General features: G+C 31.7%; 1 protein-coding gene across 1 annotated transcript in view; it reads left to right on the top strand.

Moving 5' to 3' along the window:
• The window catches only part of nav1a (neuron navigator 1a), a 164,910-nt gene that overhangs the window by 40,138 nt on the left and 111,847 nt on the right, over window positions 1–12,925 (top strand). Inside the window, exons 4-5 of the mRNA XM_073822902.1 lie at window positions 2,696–2,798; window positions 10,772–11,143. Of these exons, the coding sequence (XP_073679003.1) occupies window positions 2,696–2,798; window positions 10,772–11,143 (475 nt within the window). The remainder of the gene's footprint in view (window positions 1–2,695; window positions 2,799–10,771; window positions 11,144–12,925) is intronic.

Here is a 12,925-nt window from a genome sequence, read left to right as displayed (position 1 = left end):
GACAACAAATTACCTCTTGATATTTCAGATGACACATTTTACCAGTTGCAACCAGAAACATGATTTTTGCTCTCGGCGAATTGTGTTGACACTAACTTGTTCACCTGTTGTTGACTGTTTTGCGCAGTAATTAAAGTTCATGTAAAGGCATTTCAGAGACAGTACTACTGAATTGTGAGTTAGACCAAAACAGTTTTTTAACAGATTCCAACAATTCCAACTTTATTTCTCACAACTGTAAGTTTATGACTTGCATTTGTGAGTTTATTTAACGCAAGTCTGAGAAAAGAGTCAGAATTGCAAGATATACACTTAATTTCTCAAAACTGAGAGAAAAAATTAAGAATTGAAAGAAGTCAGAATTGTGAAATTTTATCTTGCAATTCTGACTTTATTTCTCGTAATTGTGAGTTTATATCAATTCTGACTTTATTTCTTGCAATTGTGAGTTTATATCACTCAATTCTGACTTTATTCTTGCAATTGTGAGTTTATATCATTACATTCTGACTTTATACCTTGTAATTGTGAGTTTATGTCAGGCAATTCTGAGGAAAAAGTCAAAATTGCTAGAATAAAAGTCAGAATTTTTTATCTTGCAATTCTGACTTTTTCTGACTATTTTTCACAATTGTGAGTTTATTTTACTCAATTCTGATATTATAACTTGCAATTGTCAGTTTATATTACACATTTCTGAGAAAAAAAGTCAGAACTGTAAGATATAAACTTCATTCTCAGAACTGCAAGTATATATCTCACAATTCTGACTTTTTTCTCACATTTGCAAGTTTATATATCATTGAGAAAAAAGTCAGAATTGAGAGAAAAAAGTCAGAATTGTGAAATTCTATCTTGCGTTTCTGAATTTATTTCTCAGAGTTGTAAGTCTATATCACTAAATTCTGACTTTGTAACTTTCAATTGTGAGTTTATATTATGCAATTATGAGAAAAAAGTCAGAATTGCGAAATTTTATCTTGCAATTCTGACTATTTCTCGCAGTTGTGCGTTTATACCACTCTATTTTGACTTCATAACTTAGAACTGTGAGTTTGTATCACGCAATTCTGAGAAAAAAGTTGGAACTGTGAGAAAAAAAGTTGCAATAACAATAAAAAAAAAAATACCCTCCCCTATTTTTTTATTTTATTTTATTATTTTATTTTTATTTATTAATGTTGTGTGCAGAGACTTGAAACTGCCAAAACGTCATCGCAGAGGCGATCGTCAGTAATAAATTTCCTCCAAAACCATTCCAGATAAAATTGTTTAATCATCTGTTTTGGCTGAATATTTTCAGTTGTCAAATTTTCAACAAAATCTTTTCAATTGTTTTTACAAGCTTTGTTGAAATTGCAATGTTATCATTTGAGCATGCTGTCATTTGCATGCCTGTAGTATCATGTGACAAAATAATGAATGTGCTGTGCAGAATAAACCTGAAAGTGGACCAGACTTTACACCTGTAGCCAAATGTTTGGCTACACAAACCTATTTATCTACATTACATTTATGCATTGAGTTGTATATTTATGCATTGCACATGCATTGGCAGCTCATTTTACAAGAGAGAAGCAGAGATGGTGAAGTTTTTGGAAAACGTGTGTGTCTGTGTGTGGCCATAATATTTCTATAGTATATATAGTATGGGATGTATCATTATGTGTAAACCTAATACATTTGCTCTTGTGTAGTATACAATCAGAGCAGATTGTACTGAAAATGTTCTCCCACGGTGCAGTGTGCTCAGCATTAAATTACCAGTGTGACAAATGAACTGTGTAAATGAAGCAATATCAACTAATGGGTCTCTTTTTTCATTATTGGATTGGTTAAAAGCTAATGCATTTTTATTTCAAAAGTTATGAGCAGACTTGCAAAGTTAAACATTGTGAAGTCATATGACAACAATGTAGCTAGCTGTTTCACATAATTTTAACATAAATTGTAGACAGTATCTGATAATACGCTAGAATTTCATTCCATATGAGTCTGTGTGTATGAAGCCAAACTGATGAACTGATAAACGGAGGGGAACCTCTTTATAAACTTCGCTCTGTGGTTTTATGATCTGACACTAGTAGAGTTTTTTTTTTTTTTTTAGGGTGGGAGGCTGATTAGACGAAATACAGCACTTGTCAGCGGTTTTAAAGCAGTCCTCAACATGTCAGAGTTAAGACGTATAATGCGTTTCCCCACAGTTTTACAGCTTGAATGTCAAATAAATCTGTAAAAGCACATTTGCCTAAATAAAGAAAGCAATTAAACTGAAAGGAGACCTTTTATAAATACTAAAGTCCTGTTTAAGTGAGCTTGCTAGTACGGTAGCTCAAAGAGCTTTTGGCATCTTGGCAAGCTGGAAATGTAATGTTTAATTCATTCTAGTAGTGCCTGAAAAGCTGCCTACTTGCTGAATCGTCATATTCCACTGCTTTACTGCTTACAGCGTGAGAGAAAGGCGTTTGTGTGTTGTTCCTGAAAACTGAGATACTGTTTGTGTGTGAGTGGAGACGTGGATCATGGCTCGATAACATGCATCTATACATTATTGTTTTTTTTGGTTCTTCTCCACAAAGCGTTAAATCTTAATGCACATGGGTGTGTTTGTGTATGTACATGTATGGCCACATCGATGTTAAATGCCTGCATTAACCGGTTGCTCATCCTCTCTCCTCTCTGCTCTTTCTTGCAGATCCCGAGTCCCAGAGGAAACGCACCGTTCAGAATGTCCTCGACCTCCGGCAGAATCTGGAAGATACCATGTCCAGCTTACGGGGGTCACAGCTCAGCCACAGGTACAGGAGGTCACTAGTCCAGACTGCCATGTGTTGAGATTAAAAATTTCCACATGTGTTTATTTAGTTTTTGTGTTTTGTTTGTTTTTGTTTTCTTTTTGCTTTATATTTGGTTTTGTGTTCTTGTTTGTGCTTTTGTTGTTGTTTTTGCTTTGCTTTTTGTTTCATTTTGTTTTCTGTTTTGTGTTTTTATGTATTTGTTTTTGTTTTGTTTCATTTTTGCTTTTTGTTTGGTTTTGTGATTTTCCCCCCTTCTTTTTTGTTTTGCTTTTTGTTTGGTTTTGTGTTTTTTGTTTTGTGCTTTTTTTGTTGTTGTTTTGCTTTTTGTTTGGTTTTGAGGTTTTCATTTTTTTTTTTGCTTGTTTGTTTTATGCTTTTTGTTTGGTTATGTATTTTTGTTTTGTGTTTTTCGTTTAGTTTTTATTTAGTTTTTTTGTATGTGTGTTTTTTGTTTGTTTTGTTTCTGTTTGTTTTTATTGCTTTATATTTGGTTTTGTGCTTTTGTTGTTGTTGTTTTTGCTTTTTGTCTGGTTTTGTTTTTTTGTTTTGCTTTTTGTTTGAATTGTGTGTTTATGTTTTGTCTTTTCTTGCTGCTTTTTTTTTTGTGTGTGTGTGTTTTTATGCTTTTGATGTTGTTTTTGTTTTGCTTTTAGTTTGGTTTTGTGTTTTTGTTTTGTGATATTTTTTATTTTTTGATCTATTTTTTTATATATATATTGTTTTTGTGGCTTTTTTGTTTTTGTTTGTTTGTTTACATTTTATATGGTTAATTTTTGTGTTTTTGTTTCTTAATATTTGGTTTTGTGTTTTTGTTTTGGGCTTTTGTTGTTTTTGCTTTGCTTTTTGTTTAGTTTTGTCATTTTGTTTTGCTTTGATTTTTGTATGTAGTTTTTTTTTTTTTTGCTTATTTTTTCTTTTTGGGATTTTTCTTTTTTTCTTTTTTTATTTTGTGTGCTTGTTTTGTGCTTTTTTGTTTTGCTTTTGTTTGATTTGTGTGTTTATGTTTTGGTGTTTTCTTGCCTCTTTTTTGTTTTTGCTTTTTGTTTGATTTTGATTTATGTTTTTTTGCTGTTTTCCTTTTGTTTATTTTGTTTTTATGTGCTTTTGCTTTTTGCTTGGTTGTTTGCTTTGTGTTTAATGTTTTTTTTTTGCTTTGCTTTTTTTGCTTTTATATTTGTTTTTATTTTTGTATGTGTGCGTTTTGTTTCTGTTTATTTTTTGTGTGTTGTGCTTTTGTTGTTGTTTTTACTTTGCTTTTTGTTTGTTTTTGTTTTTTTACTTTTTAAATTTATGTGTGTGTTTTGTTTAGTTTAGTTGTGTTTGTTTTTCTTATTTTTTGGCTTTGGTTTTTGCTTGGTTTTGTGTTTTTGTTTAGTGTTTTTTTTTGTTTTGCTTTTTTATTTAGTTTTTTGGGTGGTGATTTAATACTAGAAAATTACACAAATAATGTTTTAAAACTAAAATAATGTTTCAAATTGGTAACATTAAATTTAGGCTTGCCAAAATTGTGAATATCATATTAAAAATTAGAAATGTACGATCTAACTGTACAGAATTGCTTATTGGGCGGTGCATTCCTAAAAAAAAAAAAGTAAAACATCCTTCCTTAATGTCATTTACAAATGTCATTGAGAGGAATATTACATATCTCCAAATGAATGCAGTCCAAACATCACCAAGGGCAGTCAGCAGATGTTTCTCCGACCTTCTCACATCAGCACCTCCCCTTGTTGTTTCCTGCTGTCCAAGGTTTACAAACACGCATACAAAACCCTACAGCAAAAGGATGGATTAGCCTCTCATCAGAAAGCAACAACTGCAAACCCCAGCTAGACCTCACACAGTATGTTGTAGTGTATTAGAAACCAGAGCTACTGGCAATGTTTGTGCTAGAGTGTTGTTTAAAGAAGCAGTAAGCGCTCCTTAAACCAAAGGAAGTTGCTTGAGGAAGCTGTTAATGGTCCATTATAAACCAACAGGCCTTGAGAGAGTCCATTCCTGCAAACTAAACACAAAATACGTTGTGTAACAGCTGTCAAAGTCGTGGCATAGTGGTAGACACAGGTGCTCTGACGCATTGAGCCGAGGTGCTCATATGGACAATGCAAGTTTGAATCCAGCTCACAGTCTTCTGACAGACTTGAACAGATAAACTACAAGAGATCCATCCACGTAGTGTATCTTAGCACTCTATCTTTCACTTATCCTGAGTGTGTCTGAGTGATTTCAGTACTGCCTCCTAGTATAAAATTACTCTGCCTCAGCAGCTTTAAAGTCAATCTATTAAAACCTTAACGTAATTGGCCTGATTTAATGCATCTTCTGCAAATAAACACTAATGCCCCTGTCTGTAATGTGCTGAGCCCAAACTCTATAACAGACATACTGTATGTCTGTGTTTCCTGTGGCCTTATGGTGCTTTGTCATGCATAACAATGGCTGCTTTCTTGATTTGTCATATGTTCTCTTCCTCTGATTGAAGTGTTCTCAGAAGAGCCCGTTGAAGGATAAAAGAAACGATAATCACTGTCATTTTGCCTTTATTATTATTATTCAGCACAAAAGTCAGGCGAACAGAAGCGCCTGCCATTTTATCGAAGGATAATTCACATTCACGTCAATGCTTGCCATTGCCAATTAAAGCCATTGTCTTCTTTTCTGAGGACATTTGTTTTTTGTTTGGTTATGTTTTTTTTTCTTTGCTTTATATTTGGTTTAGAGTTTTTGTATTGTGCTTTTGTTGTTGTTTTTTGTTGGGTATTGTGGTTTTGTTTTATGCTTCTGATGTTTTGCTTTTTTACTTAGTTTATGTATGTCTTTTTTGTTTTTGTTTGGCTTTGCATTTTGTTTTGTGCTCTTTTTTGTTTTGCTTTTTTGGTTTGGTTTTGTGTTGTTGTTGCTTTGGTTTTGTAGTTTTGATTAATGCTTTTTTGTTGTTTTGCTTTTTATTTTTTATATGTGCTTGTTTTGTGTTTTGATTTGTTTTTTTGCTTTTTGTTTGGTTATGTGTTTTTGTTTTCATGTTTTTTTTACTTTTTTTGTTTTGCTTTTTGTTTGGTTTTGTGTTTTTGTTGTTTTTGCTGTTGTTTTTTCTCTAATTTGCTTTTTGTTTGGTTTTGATTTATACTTTTTAGTTGTTTTGCCTTTTGTTTGGTTGTGTTTTTGTTTTGTTTTGTGTTTGTTTGTTTTTTTTGCTTTTGTTTTGTGATTATTATTTTTTTTTACTTTTTGTTTTGTTTTTTATTTAGTTTTTATATGTGCATGTTTTGTGTTTTGATTTGTTTGTCTTTTGCTTTTTGTTTGGTTTTGTGTTTTTGTTGTTGTTTTTGCTGTTGTTTTTTCTTTGCTTTGCTTTTTGTTTGGTTTTGATTTATGCTTTTTAGTTGTTTTGCTTTTTGTTTGGTTATGTGTTTTTGTTTAGTGTTTTCTATTGATTTGTTTGTTTTTTGCTTTTTGTTTGGTTTTGTGTTTTTGTTTTGTGTTTTCTATTGATTTGTTGTTTTTTGCTTTTTGTTTGGTTTTGTGTTTTTGCTGTTGTTTTTTCTTTGCTTTACTTTTTGTTTGGTTTTGATTTATGCTTTTTAGTTGTTTTGCTTTTTTGTTTGGTTTTGTGATTTATTTTAACCTTTTTGTTTTGCTTTAGTTTTTTTAGGTGCATGTTTTGTGTTTTTTTTTTTTTTTTTTTTGCATTTTGTTTGGTTATGTGTTTTTATTGGTTTTTGTTTAGTTTTTTGTATGTGTGTTGTGTTTTTTTGTTTGTTTTGTTTTTGTTTCTTTTTTTGCTTTATGTTTGGTTTTGGTTTTGGTTTTTGATATTTTTTGTTGTTTTTGCTTTGTTTTTTGTTTAGTTTGTGGTTTTGTATTGCTTTTTTAGTTTTTTGAAAGCGTTTTTCTTTTTTGTTTGTTTTTTGCTTTTTGTTTGATTATGTCTTATTGTTCTGTGATTTTTTTTTTCTTTTTTGCTTTGTTTGACTGTGTTTTGTTTAGTGCTTTTGTTGTTGTTTTTGCTTTGCTTGGTTTTGTGGTTTTGGTTTTGTTGTTTTGCTCTTTTAATTTTTGTTTAGTGTTTTTTTGTTTTATATTTGTTTTTCTGTTTTTGTTTATTGCTTTTTTTTTTTTTTTTTTTTTTTTTTGGTTGTTTTTTATGTTGTTTTTTTTTTTTTTTTGGGTTAATTTAAAGCTAGTAAAAAATACACAAATAAGGTTTTAAAACTGCAATAATGTTTCAAATCTGTAACAATATTATTAAATTTATGGTTGCCAAAATGTTGAACCTCATATTAGAAATTAGGGATGTACTAACTGTACAGAATTGGTTATTGGCTGGTATTATGGATTTGTAAATTTATCATATTAGTCATTGTTGGATATATTCTATCGTTTTTATGTTGTTTTTTTTTTTTTTTTTTTTTTTTGCTTTACTTTGCTTTATATTTGCTTTTTTATTTCTTTTTTTGTATGTGTGTTCTTGTGTTGTTTTTTGTGTTGTTGTTATTGTTGTTTTTGCTTTGCTTTGTTTGGTTTTGTTTTGTTTTGTTTTATGTTGTTGTTTACTTTTTATTAAATTTTTTGTTTTGTATTTTAGTTTTTTTTGGGGGGGGGTGTTTTTTGTGTTGTACTGTTATTGTATTTGCTTTGGTTTTTGTTTGGTTTTGTGCTTTTGTTTTATGCTTTTGTTTGTCTTGCTTTTTATTTAGTGTTTTATATGTTTGTTTGTTTTTGTTGTTGTTGTTGTTGTTGTTGTTGATTAATTTATTTGTCATTTTCCTCAGCCCTTAGATCTTTGTAGTAAATTTCAACATAAATCTGCGATAACTGCAAATGTGAAGTGCATTTAGGGTATTCAAATGCTTCAAGTTCAAAACAAGTGAGATGCTGTAATATGCTCTCTGAAAAGTGCATATTTCTATTTTTGAAGCCATGTTTTTTTCTGAAGAATGAGTTATTTAATAAGAATAATTTTCTGTGTTAATTGACAGCATGCCACGAATAGAACGTTTTAAACCCGAAACGTTGTTTAAAATTGGAGCAAACTTTATCCAAAGGCTTTTTATACTTTGAAAGTTGAGCTCAAGGTCAGCGGGAAATAATCTCCATCCATCCGCTGGGCTTAAAAGTATTAAAATCACACCTGGACACCTGGAAACTAAATAAGAGCATTAAAATCATTGCAGGGCCGGCGCAACTCAGGAGGATATGAGTTTATCCAGATGAGGGCTGGGATGGGTGTGTGTTGAAATCAGCAGAAGGTCAGCCAGTTCCTCCAGCTGCCCAAGCCGTGACCTGCTATTTTAAAATCAGAAAAAGGCACCCGAGGGGTCAGCCTGTGCACGACTGACTTCCTGTAGAAAGCTTGAGCGGCGTGTACAGCAGAGATGAGTTTGGTGATGCCTTGATGAAATGGCTGTGATAAGCTGACAGTTATATCCAGGATGACGAAAGAGTTTGCCCACACTCTCAGAAACATCTCTCTGAAGCTAAAAAGTGTTTCTCATGATAATTCCAGGCCGAAAACGTGACTTGGTAGAGTCTAAAATTAAGTTTTTGCCACACCTGTCAATTGTGGGTGACATGAGAAAATGATTACATCAGCCGATACATTTTTCCTTTGGCAATTAAAGGGTTAGTTCTGTCATTAATTACTCAACCTCATGTCATTCCAAACCTGTGGGACCTTTGTTTATCTTTGGAACACAAATGAAGATATTTGTGATGAAATCCGAGAGCTTTCTGACCCTGCATAGACAGCAATGCAACTGACACATTCAAGGCCTAGAAAGGTAGTAAGGATATTGATAAAATAGTCCAAGAAGAAGGTCTTATGGGTTTGGAATGACATGAGGGTAAATAATTAATGACAGAATTTTAATTTATGGATGAACTAGCCCTTTAAGTGCAACATTTAACCAGTGTCTTAACATGTCGTAATTACAAATTGTCACTTACGAAATGTTGCTCATCTTTTTTTTCTTACTTTTTACATTTTTTAAAGCTTTTACTGTTGTTGAGCAAATTTCCACAGTTGAAATCCAGTTAAAAAAGAATTGGAAAATAGGAAATGTTGCATGAGGTAGAAAAATTTCCACACAGAGATTTCGCAATGGGTTCAAGTTGGTTGCATGAATCACATGTTTTGACAAAGAAAAGCTGCTTGGTTTGATAGTGACTGCTTTTGTGCTATGAACTTAACAAGTCTCAAATGTATCTATAATAACTATCACTCCAATTCAGGGTTTTTATAGTTAACTAAACTTAAAATTAAAATAAAAGTTAACTGAATATAATTAAATATTAAAATCGTAATTTTTAAAATTATTTTTAGCTAATTGCCAAGGCAAGATTTCAAATTTTAATTCAGTTTAATGATACTAAAATAACTGAAACTGAAACTAATAATAATAATAATATACATGCACATAAAAATGACAAAAACAAAACAAAATAACTAAAACTAACTCAAATTAAAATGGAAAATATAAAAATAAAAACATTCAAAATACATATATATATATATATATATATATATATATATATATATATATATATATATATAAACTATAATAGTATTTCAATTATACTAAAATAACACTGCTCTAACAACATGCTTCACTTTTTGTTTTTACTTTTTAAAGCCACAGTCACTTTTACTGTTGTTTAGCAAATTTCCACAATTAAAATCCAGTCTTTTCAATAAGAATTCACTAGATTATTATAGTTATTATAGTTAACTAAACTTAAAATTAGAATACAAGTTAACTGAATATAATTATTATTTTAAGCTAATTGCTGAGGCAAAATCAAATTTTAATTTAGTTTAATAATAAAATAACTGAAACTGAAACTAAAAACTAAAAATAACAAACTAAAATAAATATATAAATAATAATATACACTGCAAAAAATGCTTTTCTTACTTAGATTTTTTTGTCTTGTTTCCAGCCAAAATATCTTAAAATTCTTAAACCAAGAAGGATTTTCTAGACGAGTAAAAATTATTGTCTTGTTTTCAGAAAAAAAAAGAAGGGAAAATTGAGGGATTTTTTTTGTCTGAAACAAGCAAAATAATCTGCCAATGAGGTAAGCAAAATATTCTAGTTTTCTGCTTGAAAAGAAGACAATAATTTTCACTTGTCTGGAAAATCCTTCTTGATGTAAGAACTTTTAGATATTTTGGCTGGAAACAAGACAAACAATTCTAAGTAAGAAAAGCATTTTTTGCAGTGTACAAACACATAAAAAAATACAAAAATTATAAAAATTACAAAAACAAAATAACTATAACTAAAAGTCAAATGAAAATGGAAAATATTAAAATAAAAACATTCACACACACAAAAAAAAAAAAAATATATATATATATATATATATATATATATATATATACTATAACTATAATAGAATTTCAATGACACTAAAATATCACTGCTCCAACAGCATGCTTCAGTTTTAAAGAGACAGTTCACTCAAAAGAAAATTTTGTCATTAATTACTCACCCTCATGTCTTTCCAAACCTGTAAGACCTTTGTTAGTCTTCTGAACACAAATTCAGATATTTTTGATGATATCTAAGAGCTAGAAAAGATAGAAAGGTAGTAAGGACATTGTTAAAATAGTCCATGTGACATCAGTGGTTCAACCTCAATTTTACAAAGCTATGAGAATGCTTTTTGTGTGCCAAGAAAACTAAAATAATGACTTTATTCAATAATTTCTTCTCTTTTGTGTCAGTTTTTGACGCGCTTTCACAAGAGTACTATGCTGTATGAGTGTGATGCTAAAATCCAGTCATTTCAATAGAAATTCACACAATAGTGAATGCGAATTAGTGGGTTCAAGTTGGTGGAGCTCTCGCATTTCACCAAAAATATCTTAATTTGTGTTCGAAGATGAACGAAGGTCTTATGGGTTTGGAATGACCAGAATTTTTTGGGTGAACTATCCTTTTAATCACTCTTGTTTTCTTGTCTTTCAGCTGTATTGAGAGCAGCATGTGCTACGACAGCGACGAGACTAACGCCCGCAGCATCTCTAGCTTGTCCAACCGTTCCTCGCCTCTCTCCTGGCGCCAAGGACAGTCCAGCCCTCGTCTGCAGGCTGGAGATGCCCCCTCCTCCGGGGTCACCGCTCACTCGCTGCCCCTCCGAGCCTCAGCGCAGATCAGCCACCTGCAGCGCATCCAGCTCATCCAGAGCCTCCACGCCGCGGACGACGACCTCGACGACCTCAAGTCTGGTTACCTTAGCGACGCCAACCTGACGGACAAGAGCCAACCAGAGGAAGAGGAAGATGAGGAGGACGACGATGATGATGATGTAGACGTCGATGATGATGACCTCGCCAATGGGTAAGTGCTTCTTACTTTTTCTGCTGTCATATTTGAATGTTCATGAACTACTCAAAATATTAATATATAATTTATACACTGCCATTTAGAAGTTTGGGGTCAAAAAAATTATACTTTTATTCAGCAGGGATCCTTTTAATTGATCAAAAGTTACAATAAAGACATCTATAATATATATATTTTTACCAAATAAATGCTGTTCTTTTCAACTTTCTGCTTATCAAACCATCCTAAAACTCTCTAACATGCTAACAACAGTCTAGTAACATGCTAATCATGCTAGAGTCATGTTAACAACATTCTATCATAAAACGGTTAGTTCCATTCCTCAATTCTGATTGGTCAGCAGCTGTGTTTTATTCACAATACAGCACGGCTACGACCGCTTCACTCAACGTTCTGTGTATCATTGAATCTCCTTAGCAACCACCCTTAGCAACGTAAACAAAGCTTTAGCAGTTAGGGACTACTTTTTACAGCGGAAGGCAGTTAATGGTTTTGATATTTTTGATATTAATATTTTTATTGTGCTTCGCGTCGTGCCTAACAACTCCCTTCAGCCGTGATTTATTCATGATACAGCACGGCCTCTCGTACCTTATTGCTTAAATAAAGCTAATCATGCTAGAAACATGCTACCAACATGTTAGTAACTTGTTAATCATGCTAATATCATGCTAGTAATTTGCTAACCATGCTAGTAACTTGTTAATCATGCTAATAACATGCTAATCATGCTAGTCATGTTAACAACATTTTAATAAAGCTAGTCATGCTAGAAACATGCTACCAGCATGTTAGTTACTTCTTAATCATGCTAATATGCTAGTAACATGCTACAATCATGCTAGTAACTTGCTAATCATGCAAATAGCATGCTAATAACATGCTAATCATGCTAGTCATGTTAACAACATTCTAATAAAGCTAATCATGCTAGAAACATGCTACCAACATGTTAGTAACTTGTTAATCATGCTAATATCATCCTAGTAATTTGCTAACCATGCTAGTAACTTGATAATCATGCTAGAGTCATGTTAACAACATTCTAATAAAGCTACTCATGCTAGAAACATGCTACCAACATGTTAGTAACTTGTTAATCATGCTAATATCATGCTAGTAACATGCTAACAACATGCTAACAACATGCTAGTAACATGCTAATCATGCTAATAACATGATAATCATGCTAGTCATGTTAACAACATTCTAATAAAGCTTATCATGCTAGAAACGTGCTACCAACATGTTAGTAACTTGTTAATCATGCTAATATAATGCTAGTAACATGCTACAATCATGCTAGTAACTTGCTAATCATGCAAATAACATGATAATAACATAATAATCATGCTAGTCATGTTAACAACATTCTAATAAAGCTAATAATGCTAGAAACATGCTACCAACATGTTAGTAACTTGTTAATCATGCTAATAACATGCTAATCATGCTAGTCATGTTAACAACATTCTAATAAAGCTAATCATGCTAGAAACATGCTACCAACATGTTAGTAACTTGTTAATCATGCTAATATCATGCTAGTAACATGCTAACAACATGCTAACAACATGCTAGTAACCTGCTAATCACGTTAATAACATGCTAATCATGCTAGTCATGTTAACAACATTCTAATAAAGCTTATCATGCTAGAAACATGCTACCAACATGTTAGTAACTTGCTAATCATGCAAATAACATGATAATAACATAATAATCATGCTAGTCATGTTAACAACATTCTAATAAAGCTAATAATGCTGGAAACAT

The sequence above is a fragment of the Garra rufa genome, chromosome 18, assembly GCF_049309525.1.
Source record: "Garra rufa chromosome 18, GarRuf1.0, whole genome shotgun sequence".
NCBI classification, from domain to species: Eukaryota; Metazoa; Chordata; class Actinopteri; order Cypriniformes; family Cyprinidae; genus Garra; species Garra rufa.
Note: the sequence above shows the minus strand (reverse complement) of the source record. Positions and strands in the feature narration are given on the sequence as shown.